The 15,800-nt window shown below is 37.0% G+C and overlaps 1 protein-coding gene across 1 annotated transcript; it reads right to left on the bottom strand.

The window, feature by feature from the left end:
• Nucleotides 1-7,172: 7,172 nt before the first annotated feature.
• LOC117636472 (calcium-dependent protein kinase 11-like) lies at nt 7,173-12,093 on the bottom strand. Its single transcript, XM_034370979.1, has 7 exons — nt 11,356-12,093; nt 10,197-10,340; nt 9,918-10,070; nt 9,689-9,804; nt 8,103-8,270; nt 7,743-7,967; nt 7,173-7,603 (listed from the first exon to the last, which is right to left on the bottom strand). Exons 1-7 carry the CDS (start codon nt 11,906-11,908, stop codon nt 7,469-7,471), a joined length of 1,494 nt encoding a protein of 497 aa, XP_034226870.1. The 5' UTR covers nt 11,909-12,093; the 3' UTR covers nt 7,173-7,468.
• Nucleotides 12,094-15,800: the final 3,707 nt, after the last annotated feature.

Below are 15,800 nucleotides of genomic sequence, written 5' to 3'. Positions count from 1 at the left end.
GGATGATTACATTTGGTGGTTTGATTATGTTTGGTGATACGATATGTTCTTCATCTTAATCTTCTTCATATATGTACTTGTTGTATTATTAATTCACACAAATTCATCTCGTAATCATCCAACTATTAAAGCTAAGTAAATGAAATGAAACAAAAGAAGAAGCCCAAAATAAACAGAAACAGCAATTTCTAGCACCCTTTTATCGCCTCTCTATCACTAGTGTATCACCAACCTATCACCAGTTTATTGCGTTTTAGGCAGAAACAAATTATGCACTTCCTCTGTTTTTTTTTTTTGACATATGTCCATTGTTTGACCTCCATTTTCCTGTAAGGAAAACAAAGAACACATGAATTTAATTTGGAATGGATAGATAGCTTTCCATTAAACCTTTTGACAAAAAAAAAAGTAAACAGCAGAGCTTCTCCTAGCAAGCAAAGGCAGGATTGAGGTGATGACCATTAGTTCAAACATTATGTGATCTAATAGGGATAACTAATTTTGGGAACAAGTAATGAATCTTCAAAACGATAAAGAACAACTAGTAAACTAATTTATGCATTTTAACTTTGCACGGGTCATAGCGCTGAACATGATATTTGGTAACCATCTCTATACTTAGGGGTCACAGTGCTCAACATGATATTTGGTAACCATCTCTATACTTTACAGTTATGAAATTGACATGTACATTTCTTTTCCCCAAACCAAAGGTTTTTAAAAATTCCACAAAGTTTATGTATAATACTTGACTGTATGCAAACTCAAAGAATTCGATTAATGTATGAATAACAAATAATTCTTCATATATGCAAAAGTCAACCACATGACTTGAAATTAGAAATTCTCACTGCACACAAATCCCCCATTACTACATACAAATAAACATCCACAATTCCATAAGGCAAAAGGCAAGTTCTAAGGGATACACAAGGAAAGAAAGAAAAAAATATTTCCAAGAACAGCCAATGAGAAATAATGTTACAGACCAAAAGCAAACAAGGCAAAGTTAAACCACCATTCTTAAGACAAAAAGCACCAGACAATTTCTATTTATTGAATCAGCTCACAGAAAATGGTCAATGTGTATCACTTCAGGTCTCTCTTTGTCTAGATCAATTCATTAATTTGCCATTGCACTTCTGATATCTAGGAAAATCCATTGGCTCAAAAGACACCATCAGCTTCAACTCTGAAATTATGCATGGTTGACTACACAAGTTGTTTTGACCTCCAAACATGGAAAAATTTCTCAAGCCTGCAAGTACGCATAAAACATCTCAAGAATGGAATGATAAACAAACTCTGCAAAAAATAAAATAAAATACTACATGTAAAAAAAAAAAAAAACAAAAAGATAATTAAACTGAACACAATAACTTACAGCAACATTTAGTAATCTAATTCATGGATACAAAGAAAACATTGACTTGATTTGCTTTCTCTTATGAGCTTTAGTATTATTAAACTGCAGCATCCTATTAAGTGCCTACAAGAATCGGAAGATATTTTCTAAAACCCCATATTTTTAGAATAAATAAAGAGAAAACAACATCAGCAAAATTGTTAAAACATTAGTCAAATTGTTGAGAATATAAAATCTCACATCCACTATTCTAAGCCTTGCATTTCAATATATAAAATTATGAACCTCTTCAGCCATTATCACCATAGTACTAGACTTCACTGACAAATAATGCATAACAAGTGGATGTCACAACAAGTGGATGTCTCATCAAATAGAACTTTGTAGCTAAAGGAATAATTAATTACATGATACATATGCAATAAACAAAGGAGCTGGAAATTAAATGAAACCAGGATGGGCAAATCTATTTCTTCAATCACAGAAGCATTTAATGGGTAAATTGAACAAACAACATATAGGTTCATGGGCTGAGGTAGAATTTCTTCATTCATCGTTAGCCACCTTAGTCCTTAAGAAGAAGAAATACATTAATCCCTAACCCTCCTCTTCCTCAAATTTCTTTCCTTCCATGCCTTGAATTCTATCCCTATTCATGCACCCATGACATGATCAGTCAAAGAGCAGTATCAACAAGCTACAAAAACAAGTCTCCTCATGACCCATTCGAACCATGCTCAAATGACACCCAAAAACAGAGTGATGTTAAAACAATTCCTTCTAAGCCACAAAACATGACGAAGAAGTAACCAGGCTAGGGCAAAAAGTACTTCATAATGAGAGCAGCAGAGTCACTGCTCTGTCGAAGAACTCTGTACTAGAAAACCATCATATGATGACAGTCAAAGTGAGGATTTGCAAGGTTTGTCATGTCATGCAATAATACCAGTCCATCGAACACATCTACCTAGTGAATAAAAAAAATATACATTCCAACCTTAAATATGAATGGAATTGATTTCGTTTAGATTTGAAACTCTGCACCATCTTACAAAGTAAACAACCTATATTTTCACGTAAGAGGACTAGTAAACATCTAACAAAATTTAAGACTCTGTTGCACCACATATGCACTTGTTTATTTGAATTGAACCTAGAAAAAAACCTCACCCATAATTTTTTTGTAAGAACCCAAAACAAAATATCAAAAAAGAAAGAAAATATCTTTAAAAGGTAAGGAAAATATCTTTTAGCGAAATGACCAAATTGCCCTCGCATATTTTAATAGGGGAAAATTTGAATTTTTAATCGGGAAAGAATTTGGAAATTTCGCCTACGCCATTGCGTAGAGCAAAGGAGTTCGTAGACACGGAGTAGACCCGAATCGGAGCCGTAACGAAGAAGTTATGGTCTAAAAATCGCGAGGGGCAAAATGGTAATTTGGTCAAAAAGTCAGATATTTATATCACTCTCTCTCCTCTCCCCCGTCAGCTCTCTCTCTCTCCTCCCGCAGCTAAACCGCCCGCGACCTCCACCCATTCAACTCGTCGCCACGGCCACCATACTTGGAACCGATCTCCGCCGTGGGTACCGTTGGAACCGTGACTCGACCGCCGTTATTTTCCGACCAACACCAGCCTCGGGCGTGCCGGAATCTGGCCGGAAAACCATGATTTCCGACGATGGTTCGCCCGAATGCCACCCGAACTTCCAGCTCAGATTTCTCCTCCGTTTCTCCACCAAATCGATCGAGTAAGGTATGGTTTTTGACCTATTTTTCGTGCTCTAGCTGATGGGTATATGGGCTTTGATCGATTTTAGCGTTAAGGGGTTCGATTTACGACTTGAAATTTGGCCGAAACTTCGGCCGCTCGAAACTACCATTTCCGGTCACTTTTGTTTTGGGGGTGGTTCAAGAACAAAAGTGACTCCAAATGGGGTGTTTTACCTAGGGCAGGAGTTTGGAGTCTTGGTTCCGAGATTTTTCGGCCACCCGGTATCGCTTTGGACACCCAAAGCTGCCCGCGCGTGCTGGAGCGCGTGGGCGAGGGTACTGATATAATTCTGTGCAGATTTGTGACCCTCGTGTCGTCACGAGCGTGTGGGATTTCGCGGATCTCGATCCGGAGTCCGTTTGAGCCCCGAACGGAGTTTCCATATCGCGCGATCCGTGAGTGCTGTGTCGTTAAATAGTCGGATCGAGCTGAATTTTGGATATGTCGGTCTACGTGATTTCAGGATCACGTAGAATTCGACGGATTGAGAATCGGAGTCCCGGATACTCCGAAATCGCGAACCCTGGTGCTAGGGTTTGAGTTTTAAGCGATAACGGAATTTTGGCCAATCCGACCGTCCGATTCGGACCAAATTCGCAGAACATGGTTCCCGTTGTGTGAGAAACCTTCAGGGAAATCCAGATTGGCCATCGGAGATTGTGGACCCAACGGGTCCCGGGTCGGCCGATCTGACAGTTATCGCTTAGCTGAGTATCGGACCTCCCAAAACTGGTCCAACTGTCCGAAAAGGCTAATGTGGGCATAGGAGTATTTTTGTAAATTGAAAAGCACGTATTTCTAGGAGCCGGGGGCGGGGTGTTTAGTTGAAATTCGTTTTATTTCAGCAGCTTATTAATTTAATCTTTCGGGGTAATCAGGCACTAGGAGCCCGACAGGATTTTAAAAGGAGACCTCTGAGGGATCGAAGTAGCTCGGACCATCTGTGAGTGGACCTTCTTTCATAAATCAGATTTCACGAATGAATTGATGTGCTTTTATATGAATTGATGTGCTTTTATATAAAATAGATTTTATAAATGATTTTATCTACATGAGTTTTATAAATGAGTTTATTTGAGTAAGTTTCTTCATTCAGTCTTTGAGTAAGTTTTAATACGATTTTGAATATGAGCAGTATAGTAATAATGCTATAAGTCGGTGCTGCTTATTTACCAGTTACAGAAACAGAGTTTGAGTTTTGAATCAGTTAAGACCGCAGCACGACTTGAGTTTTACAATTATTATTCAGATATTTCTTTTTAAAAGGACATTATTTTAAAACCACCTCGTACCCGTTTTTCTTTATGGTGAATACCCAGAGTCGGACCGATGTCTACGGACATCCAGTCTGATTATAGTTCAGTCAGTGCACTTGACTTTGCCTCACGAGTTTCGGGGACGCTCGGACCGTGAGTGCCAAGATTTGCGGCTCGGCAGACTTGGTGTCCCGAGACCTGCCAGGATTGCGGCTCGGCTGACTTTATGTCCCCGAGACCTTCCAGGATTGCGGATCAGGCTGACTACGGTCCCCTGCACCCTGCCAGAGCGACTCGAGTTGACTTGGTGTTATCGAGGAATCTGCCGGCGGGACAGGCTGATCATAGTCCCCTGATTTCGCCAGTTTGCGGCTCGGGTAAGTCTGTGTGACGCCCGAGACCTGCCAGGGAATTGACGGAAATGACAGGGGTACATACTGGTGGTATTTTCAAAGGATTCTGAGTTTCTTTATTAAATGTTGATTTTCAGCTCTTATAAATCAGTTTTTCTGATTTTTCGGACGTAGAGCCCTTTATATTTATTCAGTTATGAAAGGTCTGAGTACAGAGTTTTTATACGCGTTTGATTTCAGTACTTTTATGAAAGCTTTGAATTCAGTGGTTTTTGTATGAAACTTTCGAGCTTGAATATGACTGATATAGAATGCCTTGAATTGACTATGCGAGATGTAGAAAGTAAGTATTCAGTTTTATTTAGTTAAATTTCTTTTTTTTACAATGGGGGATATTATGTTTATGAGAATTGCTTTGAAGAACATTATTTTTGGTCCACTCACATTTTTCAAACTGTTTTTCGCCCCCAGGCCATAGAGGTACGCGGGATCCACCACCGGGCCAGTCATAGCTTCCGCACCACCAAGTAAGGTAGAGTTGTAGAAAATCCTTTAAACCTTGAGAACTTGAGAATATGCTCTGATATCCAGTTGAAAATTTGGAGATTAGAATTGAATTGATTACTGGAAACATTCTGGCTGTTGGGTGAAATATTTGAGATTGTTTGACAGGTGAAAAATTTTGGGATTGATCAAAATACATAGGAGAATCTGCCGAATTTTCGGCAGAAGTCTAAGGAAATTTAAAGAGAAATTGAAGTAAGAAGGGTAAAAAGGTCATTTGTGCCCGACATTCGCCAGGTGTCGGACACGCACAGGACTTGACTCCAATTCCAAAGTGGAAATTGGGTCTGGTCCTGTCATTTTTAGCAACACCTATAATACCCAATTAACACACAAATCAATACCACAAATCAATCTGTCGAAGAAAATCATGAAGAAAGTGCACACACAGCCCAATTGTATAGTGTCATCTGCTCTGTACTCCTTTTCATCAATTCATGATTTTGTGCAACGAAATGCAAAGAAGTAAGAACCCCTTGAACATCATCCATGGCTCGCATTTGAAGTTTTTTATTCCATTTGAAATACCCATCTATTTACTTTAACATTAACCAAAATCATAGATATGAAACCAATCTCAAAACCATATCAGATGACCCAAAACAAAAACCCATCACCCAATTCTTAGCTAGCAGGAATAAAATACCCAGTTATTTACTTTAATACTAACCAAAATCATAGATATGAAACCAATCTCAAAACCATATCAGATGACCCAAAACAAAAACCCATCACCCAATTCTTAGCTAGCAGGAATAAAATACCCAGTTATTTACTTTAATACTAACCAAAATCATAGATATGAAACCAATCTCAAAACCATATCAGATGACCCAAAATAAAAACCCATCACCCAATCCTTACCTAAAATCACAATCACAATAAAGAAAAACAAATTAGGGTAATCTGAAGCCCAAATCAGATATCTCATCAATTCCAAACCCTAGACTCTAGAGAAACTCCTAAACCAATTTCATACAAACCCATAAACCATAAACCAATTTCAGAGCAACCTCTAAACCCTAAAACCCTAAACCAATTTGGAAGAAACCCCTAAACCAATTTCATACAAATCCATACACCATAAACCAAATTCACAAAAATCCCAAATTTCTAAGAAAAGGAAGATGAACAGTACCTCGTGGATGTGAACCGTGGAGTTAATCTTGGATGGCTGAGAGAGGAAGATGGCTGCGTCGGAGAGAGAGAGAGAGAGAGAGAGAGAGAGAGAGTTACACGACAGAGAGAGCTGAGCGACAGAGAGAGACACGACAAAGAGAGCTAAGCGATAGAGAGAGACGGGCTGAAGAGAGAGACAGAGCCAAGAGAGTTGAGAGAGAACCCAATTTCTGAAAAAGTTATATGGGTGCAATCAGTTTACAATAAAGATGTATTTATAGGTGGTAGTTTTAAAAATTTTAGGGAGGGGTGGTATTTTGACAAAAAATTATAAAATAGGTGGTATTTTGAGCTATTTCCCAATTTTAAATATATAAATTAATAACAAAATTTTCCTTGCTTTGTGACAATATTATATTAACACTTTTTTCTGAAGAATTGGAAATTGAGATTAAATGAGAACACATTAGAGAATCTCTTTTTCAAGTTATTGCATAACAAAATTGAATATAAATGGGCAAATTTTCAAAAAAAATTTCAAAAAAAATGTAAAAAGTAATGCTGTCCATGTGTACAGGTTATGGAGTTATTATGGTGGGCTAGCTTATTAAAATAAATTTCATTTCAGAGTTCATTTTATTGACATGTGAAATGAACTATTGATCCCTAAAATAAAATATTGATATCTGAAATGAACTGAACTTACCACTGCAAGTCAAAAGTTCAATTTATTGAAATAAAATTGAAATGACCCTCACCATTGCAAATGCTCTTATAAGAAGTTTATATATGTACTTCATTCTGCTGCAACTCTTCAAGCCAAACTTTCTCTATTCTCTACTAAAACAACGGAAATATTAGATTTTGCTCTCAAAAAGACAATTAGTGATGACATTACAACATAAAAAAACTCTAAGAACCATAGCCATCATTACAAGATAGACAAACCTTTGGAATCAGCCAGCATAAGAAATGTAAACTATTCAATTCCTATTACAATTGCATGTGTACAAAAAATTGCTCTTTGTTAGTATCTCAGGTAGAGTCTTTTATTCCGAAAGCGTCAGCCAAATTAAAGTTCAAATTGCTTCTCATGGTTCTGCTCTTCCCAAATCCTCCATCACCCTTCCTCATCATTGCAGCAAACTCCCCATAATCAATACGGCCATCCTGCAAAAGTGGTGCAAGTAGAGTGCCAAAATTTAGAATAATATCGTTTCTCGATTGATACTTTTGCCTTGGAGAAGAGAATGGTGACTTTAGTCAGTCATATATCAAAGGAAAAAAAAAAAGAAAAAAAAACACTTACATTGTCTTGATCAATCTCTTTGACAATCTCATCCAGATGAACATCACCCAGACCAAACTCTTTGCAAGCCTGTTGAAGCTCATCAATGGTAATGTACCCACTGCCATCTTTGTCAAAAAAGGAAAAGGCTGCAACTAAATTCTCCTCTCTTTCCATCTTGTTTAAGTGCAAGGTAGCAGCAAGAAATTCACCATAGTCTATTGTTCCACTGTTGTCTATATCCGCCTGCCAACATTGATAAAGTAAAAATATTTTGTGAGGGGCATCCAAGTCAGTCATGTTAATAGCGTTGGATAAATTATGAAATTTAAATGGAAGAATATTAAAACAATTCTGGACAGTTTATGATGATCTATTAACTGCATCCATAAGAGACTTGATTTCAGATTCCATTAGTTCAGAGCCCACTCTTTTCAAGCCCGCTTTAAGTTCCTCAAATGTTATTGTCCCGCTATTATCTGTGTCAATCATTTTGAACAACTCTTTTAGACCACCAATCTCTTCTTCTGACAGCCTTTCAGCTATAACCTGCCCAAGGAAAAAAAGAATGTGACAGTGATCCATATATACACCAAAATAATTGTCACTGTAAAAGCACTGTCATTAGAAATATCAGAGATAATTGGTCCAAAACTAAATAGGGCATACACATGGATGCCCTTTGATGATTGAGTGAAAAATCCAGACATTTTGGTTAGAACTTTACTTAAACCACAATTAATTGATAGATATAAAAATCACATACAGTCTGGCTACTTCATATAGCCCGAAGTTATATAGAAGAAGAGAGCTCTTTCCTAACCTTTATTACAACCAAAACTATTCTCAACAACATGGACTCATGCTCTGAATATATTATAAACAAGTAATAATATACTAAAAAGATATTTAAAATGAGTAGTCTAAAATGATATTTCTAACCGCATTTTCATATAATATTGGTACACTACAAAAGAACACTTCTTGATCATTGTCAAGAAAAACAGAGTGAAGATTTCGAAACTAATAACCCTGTGTCTCAGTCTTATCAACCATTACAGTAACCTGAATGTTCTCAACGTGAAATTAACTCCCAGGTTGCACCCATATCATATCAATTTACGTTTCTTGTTATACAGATGAAAATGATAACTTAATTCAGCATTACTTCGTTCATGCTGTTTTCCAAAAGATTATGCATGCACCCAAGGGGATTCAACCACATAACTTACACTCCACCCTTGTTCTTACGGGGCAGGAGTACATCAAGACATCAGCACTTCTTTCTTTTCAATGGGATGTTCGGATTGCCGAGCACCTCATCTCTAGAAATAAGACAAGCAAATCACCATTCATCTAATTATTACTTCTCTTGTATATGTAGAACTTTGGATTTCAAATGCTGTACTTGTCTGACAATATCATATTCATATATTATCCTAATTGCATTTCCAAGAGGCCCTTACTAATGTCAGGTCTTGTTGACATACATACGAGTATAATAGGGTGAATCATCGAATTATTGTAAAATCCCTTTGCCCTTTTGTACTTCCAGCAGGCCAGATTGTGTTATTCTTTCATACAAGTTTTTTTTTTCTTGGCATAAGCCTCCCACCCTACTAACAAAACTACCCCGAAAAAACTCCAGAAAGAAGAACCAAAAAAAAAAAAGGGTAAAATTTACATTACCTTGGCAAATGCAATATTTGCTCTAGAAAACATGCAAGCAGCAGTCAGTGGTCTCATGAACATTCCATGTGTGTGTGTGGATGTGTATAAATTTAATTGGAAAGCAGACATGCTTTACACTTTTCCAAAGTCATGTTATTAGTTCTCATCTCAGAAATGTAAATTCTCACGTGAAACGAAAAATGAATTTACCAATTTACTACCAGGTTACTGTTGCAAAATGTGTTAGAATGATAGATATAGAAAGATGCTAGATGGTAAGAATTTATAAGACATACACGAAGAGCCATCTTTTTAAGTTTATTCATTGCTGAGAACTGCTTGAGGCGAGACAAAACAGCTGAATCTAGCGGTTTGTCTGGGGCAACTCTGTCATCCACAATCCATGGGTGACCTGAAATGAATCCACTTTAGAGTTGAACAAAACTACCATTTGGATAAGTTGTAACCTGATCTATACAACTATCACATAAAACCTTTTAGCATAGTAGGTATTAGACCACTCACATAGGACTTCATGGGCAGAAATTCTTTGCTTTGGATCCCTCTCAAGCATCTTATACATCAGATCTTTTGCACTTTCTGAAATATTAGGCCAAGGCTCAGATTCAAAATCTATGTTGCCATCTAAAATCTGTCTGAAGATCCCTGCTTCAGTTTCTGTACATATATGGAGAAAAGTTAATACTCATGTAATAAAAGAACCAAAGACAATAATGGTGTAAGTCTCACTGTTAAGGCTACTAGTCCATTGTGTAAGAGATTGTTACTAGTCAGGATCACTACCTGCCCAAAAAGGAGGAACTCCACTTAACAGGATGTAAAGTATCACACCAGCACTCCATACATCCACTTCAGGTCCATAAATCTTGGCTAACACCTCAGGTGCAACATAATAGGGGCTCCCAACTACATCATAAAAAACTTGTCCTGGAGCAGAAAAAGATAGAGCAGTGCACGTAAACAACCATTGTTATGTAGGATGAAACACCATTCGAGCGTGGCATTGATAGCAAACCAGTTAGAAACAGTTAAAATAAAATAAGCTGTATTCTGCCAAGGGCAATATATTCGGAATTTTTGTTTCTACAAACCAGAATGTTTTAGATCCTGAGACTCAGATAATTTTATCGATAGATTGATGATAGCTCAAAGGAATAATTGAATGCATTGGCATACTGAATAAGATATAGATTCCTTTTAGGATACCAATACCATGATAGATGAGCCATTAATCCCAAACTTAAAGGAAGATCCTAAGGCTTTTAGTTTAAATATTTTTTTAAAAAAATGACCTGTTTATGGAAGCTTAGAATTCTAGTGTTCTGTGTGCCAACCAAACAAGACTAATGTACAGAAGGATATGTTGAGTGTACTAACACAACACAATATAGCACCGCGTTCGAAAGGAAAAAAAATGTCCAAGAAAGACACTACCAAAAAAAATTCTTCGCACTTGCAAACAGGGGACAGAGAAAAACATAAAGAAAATAGATCCCCGGTCCTCGTAGATGGAGTTTCATATGCATTTAAAATCTTCCCGTATCCAAGACTAAGAAGAGACACAACTTTATAATTCATTGAAAGGAAAACTGCCCTTGTATCTGCCATCAAAGTGACATTTTTTTTCCCTAGGCAGTGTGGCAAGCACAAATCTATAAGAAGGATGGTTCAGGAAGTTCTTTGATTGAAACAAAAGGCTCAAGAAATTCTTCAAACAGAAAAGAAATCAAGCAATATTAGTTCAATAAATAATCAGAAATATATTTAAAAAGGTCAAAAGCCCAATTTGTAAAATAAGAATTACCCATGAACCCGCCACTCTTGAAATTAATATCAACCAGACCAACATTTCCATTTCAAACAAAAACAAAAAAAGAAACAATAAAAATGGATCTCGTTAAATTAAATCAAACAACATATCGAAAAATAAGAAAACCCAGACCTGGCTTGTAGAAGACGGACAAGCCGAAATCGGTGGCCTTGAGCATGGCATCATCCGAAGGAGTATCAAACAAGAAATTCTCGGGTTTGAGATCCCTATGCATGACACCAAGAGAGTGGCAGGCCTCAACGACCCCAACAATGGTCTTGATGAGCTTGGCAGCCTCTCTCTCACTGTAATGGCCCTTCTGGACAATCCTATCAAAGAGCTCGCCGCCGGCGCAGAGCTCCATCACCAAGTGTACAAACACAGAGTCCTCGTAGGTGCCTTTGATCTGAACAACGCTGGGGTGCTCGGACAAGTGGTGCATGATCTGAATCTCCCTCCAAACGTCGTCGTAATCCTCGGGGGAGAGGAGCTTACGCTTGGGGATGGACTTGCAGGCGTATTGGTCGCCGGTGGGCTTGTGGGTGCAGAGGTACGTGGTGCCGAATTGGCCTTGCCCGAGCTTCTTGCCCATCAGGTAATGGTCTCTCAGTTTCGGCGTTTCGTACGGTAGCACTGTATGGCTGCTATGGGGCTTCCCCGATTGCGATGAAGCTCCTCCCGGCATCTCTTCAGATTTCTTGTTTCGTTTTTCAGATTTCTTGTTTCGTTCTTCAGATTTCTGATTCTCTCTACCTCTCCTTCGCTCTGAAACTGTTATTTCTGTTTCTCTTCTGTTTTGCTCTCTCTCTCTCTCTCTCTCTCTCTCTCTTTGTTTGGTTGTGGATTGTGGTTGGTCGCTATCTGAATCTGAGTCTCATTTATTTATTTATTTATTATTTTGTTTTGGTATTTTTCTGATTATTTTGGTTTTATGGGGAAGTAAGATTGGAGCCTGAATGTTCCATAATTCTATTGTTGCTCTACGTCAGCATTTTATCCGCACGATAAAGTGGGGGCCACAATCCATTTGGATCATATTTTATTTTGCTTCTTTTGTTGGAATCATGCTGTCCTTGTCACTTTTGGGTTTACAAATATCAAAGAAAGGTCGGAGGAAAATTATTATTATCAAAAATAGAAATTGAAAAACTATAGCATCGCATGAAAAAAATTTAGTCTGCAATGTTGCTTATAAGTGTTGTAAAGATAGTGGGTGGAGCCCACAGATTAAATTCCTTGTCAGCCACATCTTGGAGGAATTTTCTACATACCTGCATAAAGCTGGCTGCTTCCATTCAATTAGCCTATAAATAGGCCAGCCTCACTACGTACAAAGACACAAAAAACCAACGGAGAAGAGAGCCAGAAAGAAAAGAAGGAAGAAGGAGAGTGAGGGGAGAGAAATGAGAGCCGTCTCCAAGAGAAAAAAATTAGTGAGTTAAAGAGATTGTAAATATTAAGATTGTAGTTCTATTGTGAAAAAGTTATTATTGTTGTTCTTCGAGGACATAAGCATGATCGAATCTTGTTAAATATTATATCTTATTTACTCTACGTGCACCTTTAATATTCTCGCATCATGTACCATTCTTTTTACAACAATAAGATCATTTTGAAGATTTTAATGCTTTTGTTCTTTAGTCACTCATTTTCTATTGTCTTCGTTTCATTCATGTTCTCAACTCTTGTCCATCTTCTTTGTATCATTTTCTTGGATTCCCTCTTTTTTTTTTTTCTATCTTTTTCTATCTTCATTTAATTATGATCAGACATCGTGGGCATCTCATTTTGTCATCTTACCATTATTTACGGAGTAGGAGTCTTTATTTACTCTACACCTTATTCCTTTTGTACCTTATCTTGATTTCCTCTCATCGTCTTTTCCAACTTTATCTTTCTATTTAAGAATAGTTTTTTTATGCGAAAAAGGGAAATTATAAGGAAAAGCCACGCGGGCACGTAGGCCTAAAAAAATAAAAATAAAAAGGAGAAGAACACGCCATAGAAAGGCCATTCTCCCAGTGTTGAGAGGGGGAGAGATTGTGACCCAGATTAGCTAAACCATCCGCCAAGAAATTTGTTTCTCTGTAAACATGTTTGCAAGCAACATCATCACAAAGGGAACACATTAGCATGATGTCTTGAATGAGCAACTTGATACTCCAAGAAGAGGCTATTATTCTTTCCAACCAAACACATAATCTCCTTCAATGTCATTCTTCTTACCATGAGTTCATGTGAGAAGGCTTCTAATGACGACGTTATTGTTCGAGCAATGTACTAGACAATCCAAACATGATGGTTCCGTTTTAGGCCGTGAATTCAAGAATTGTCATATTGAAAAACATCATTCTGATCTCATGGAGGACTACTTAATGGAAACACCACTCTATCCCTCAGTGAACTTTCGTGGGCAATTCAGAATTCGGAGAGATCTTTTCTTTCACATCTTGATGATGTTGTTGCATGACCACATCGCCTGCATCTTCCTCTAAATTGAATGTATTGCCACTATGGGAAGAATCTATGGGTGTTTGTGTGGGAGATTCAAATTGGTCATTTCATTTTGGGCAATCTTTTAAGATTTGTCATGCATGGTTCAACTTGAAAGGCTTTTTCATACCCTTATTATCATTTTAAAAAATAATAATAATTTATTTTTGCATGCACGTCCTACTCAAATGGGTAAAAGAAGCGATAAGTTACAACATGAAAAAAAAAAAACAAAATATGAACTTTAAAACTCGAATAAAATGAGTACTAACCCAGTCGCTTAGATTGGCCCCACTTGTAGGGCTTGTATTGGCCTTAATCAAACATGTCATCCAAAGAGAACATTATTGGTTGATGATCATAAACCGGAAAGCAATGACTTGAAATATTCATGGCTCTGATCCAACACTAACAGATTATTCTCCAAAAACTTATGTTACACACGAACCCAAAAGGTGTCATTTGGTTGATTGATGCCAACCGGCCCATCTTCAAAGATAAATGTCCACCCCTGCATAATGCCTCATCTTCTTGTGGTTTCCAATTGACACTTTTTTTTTTGTGGTTTTGGAGCCATATGAAACAACAAAGAAGGGGGAATGAACACAATTAAGAAAGTGAGAAAGGAAAACATATTGAATTTAGTTGTAAAGAAAGTGGTGGAGCCCACATAAAGAAAAGAATGAAATAATATTCAAAAAGCTTAATGATGATGTTGGAGCTCAATGATGATGTTGGAAGCCATCCAATTTGCCTATAAATAGGCTTCCCATTGCTTAGCAAAACACACCAATGGAGAAGAGAAGAAAGAAAGGAAGAGAAGAAAGGAAAAGTGAGAGGAAAGAAAAGAGAGTGTGAAATCTGAGTGTTAGTGAGTTCTATCTGAGAGAATTCTGTCAGTGTAAACACCAGAAGAGCAAATATAATTCTACTCTCAATATTTAGTTGTACTTTTCATACTCTGATTATTTTATTTTTACAACAAATTTGGTTATTCTTTAACAAATTGATTGCTATTTATAGAGTTTGAAATGAATTTTGAGGGTGGACCTGATTTAGATCATCTTAAATATTATTTTAACCGTTAAATTTTAATTTGGGTAATTGGATTTTTTTTTTTTTTAACCGTTGAAATCAATCAAATTTAATCATGGTCGTTAAATTTGTATAATTTTGTTTAATTAGAATGCAAAAAAAAGAAAAAGAAAAAGAAAATAAAGGAACATATTGAATAGTAGTCGTTAGATTCCAACGTCTACTTCACCTGTAGGTGACACAAGGCAGGAAGAGGACAACTGATGTGCAAAGGAAATTTTACAAATAAAAAATCTAGTCGTTGGATTCACTAAAAACTAAGGGTGGGCATCTAAAGCCGAAATACTGAAACTATACACTAACTATACCGTACCATACCGTTTCATTTGGGATGAGGAGATATTTAGTACGGTGTGGTACGATACCAATGGAGTATGGTATGGTAGCGGTATCAGATATTTAGTACCGGTCAATACCGTACCATACCGAATACTTGAAGTATAACTGTTGCCTTCAAGAATGAGCTTTACATGTTTCAACAGCTTGATATCCTTGTTTTGCTTTCAGTTTTACTCGCTAATCAAAAGCTCAAGCTATCCTCCTTCTGAACGTCTGTACAACTGTTGTCTTTCTATAGCTATAATCAAAATCATGACTGTGTTAGAGACTTTCCACTTGATGACAAATATACATGGCTTCATTTGTCATGGTGTGAGGAATCTATCTGTTAACTGCTTTATGGATCTATCAATCAATTATAAGATGGCTAGGGTGTCCAACTTAGGTGTATCTGGTATTTGAAAGTTTATACTTCTTATTACAAGAGGTTTTTCTTTAATGAACATCATCACCTTTTTTGATATAATAAATATGGCTCCCTCCAGTTCCAAATATAAGTTCTCTGTCAAAATCACTACCACTGCTCAAGCGACATTGGACTTAAAATAGGAGTATTATGACAGAGTTTATAGATAAGAACAAGAATCTTTATATAAAAATAAACCAAGCATGCAACGTTTGCTTTGTTACTATTTTAATAGTTTCCATTC

Source organism: Prunus dulcis, chromosome 8, assembly GCF_902201215.1.
Source record: "Prunus dulcis chromosome 8, ALMONDv2, whole genome shotgun sequence".
Classification (NCBI taxonomy): domain Eukaryota; kingdom Viridiplantae; phylum Streptophyta; class Magnoliopsida; order Rosales; family Rosaceae; genus Prunus; species Prunus dulcis.
The sequence above is the reverse complement of the archived record's forward strand: the minus strand, read 5'-3'. Positions and strand labels throughout refer to the sequence as shown.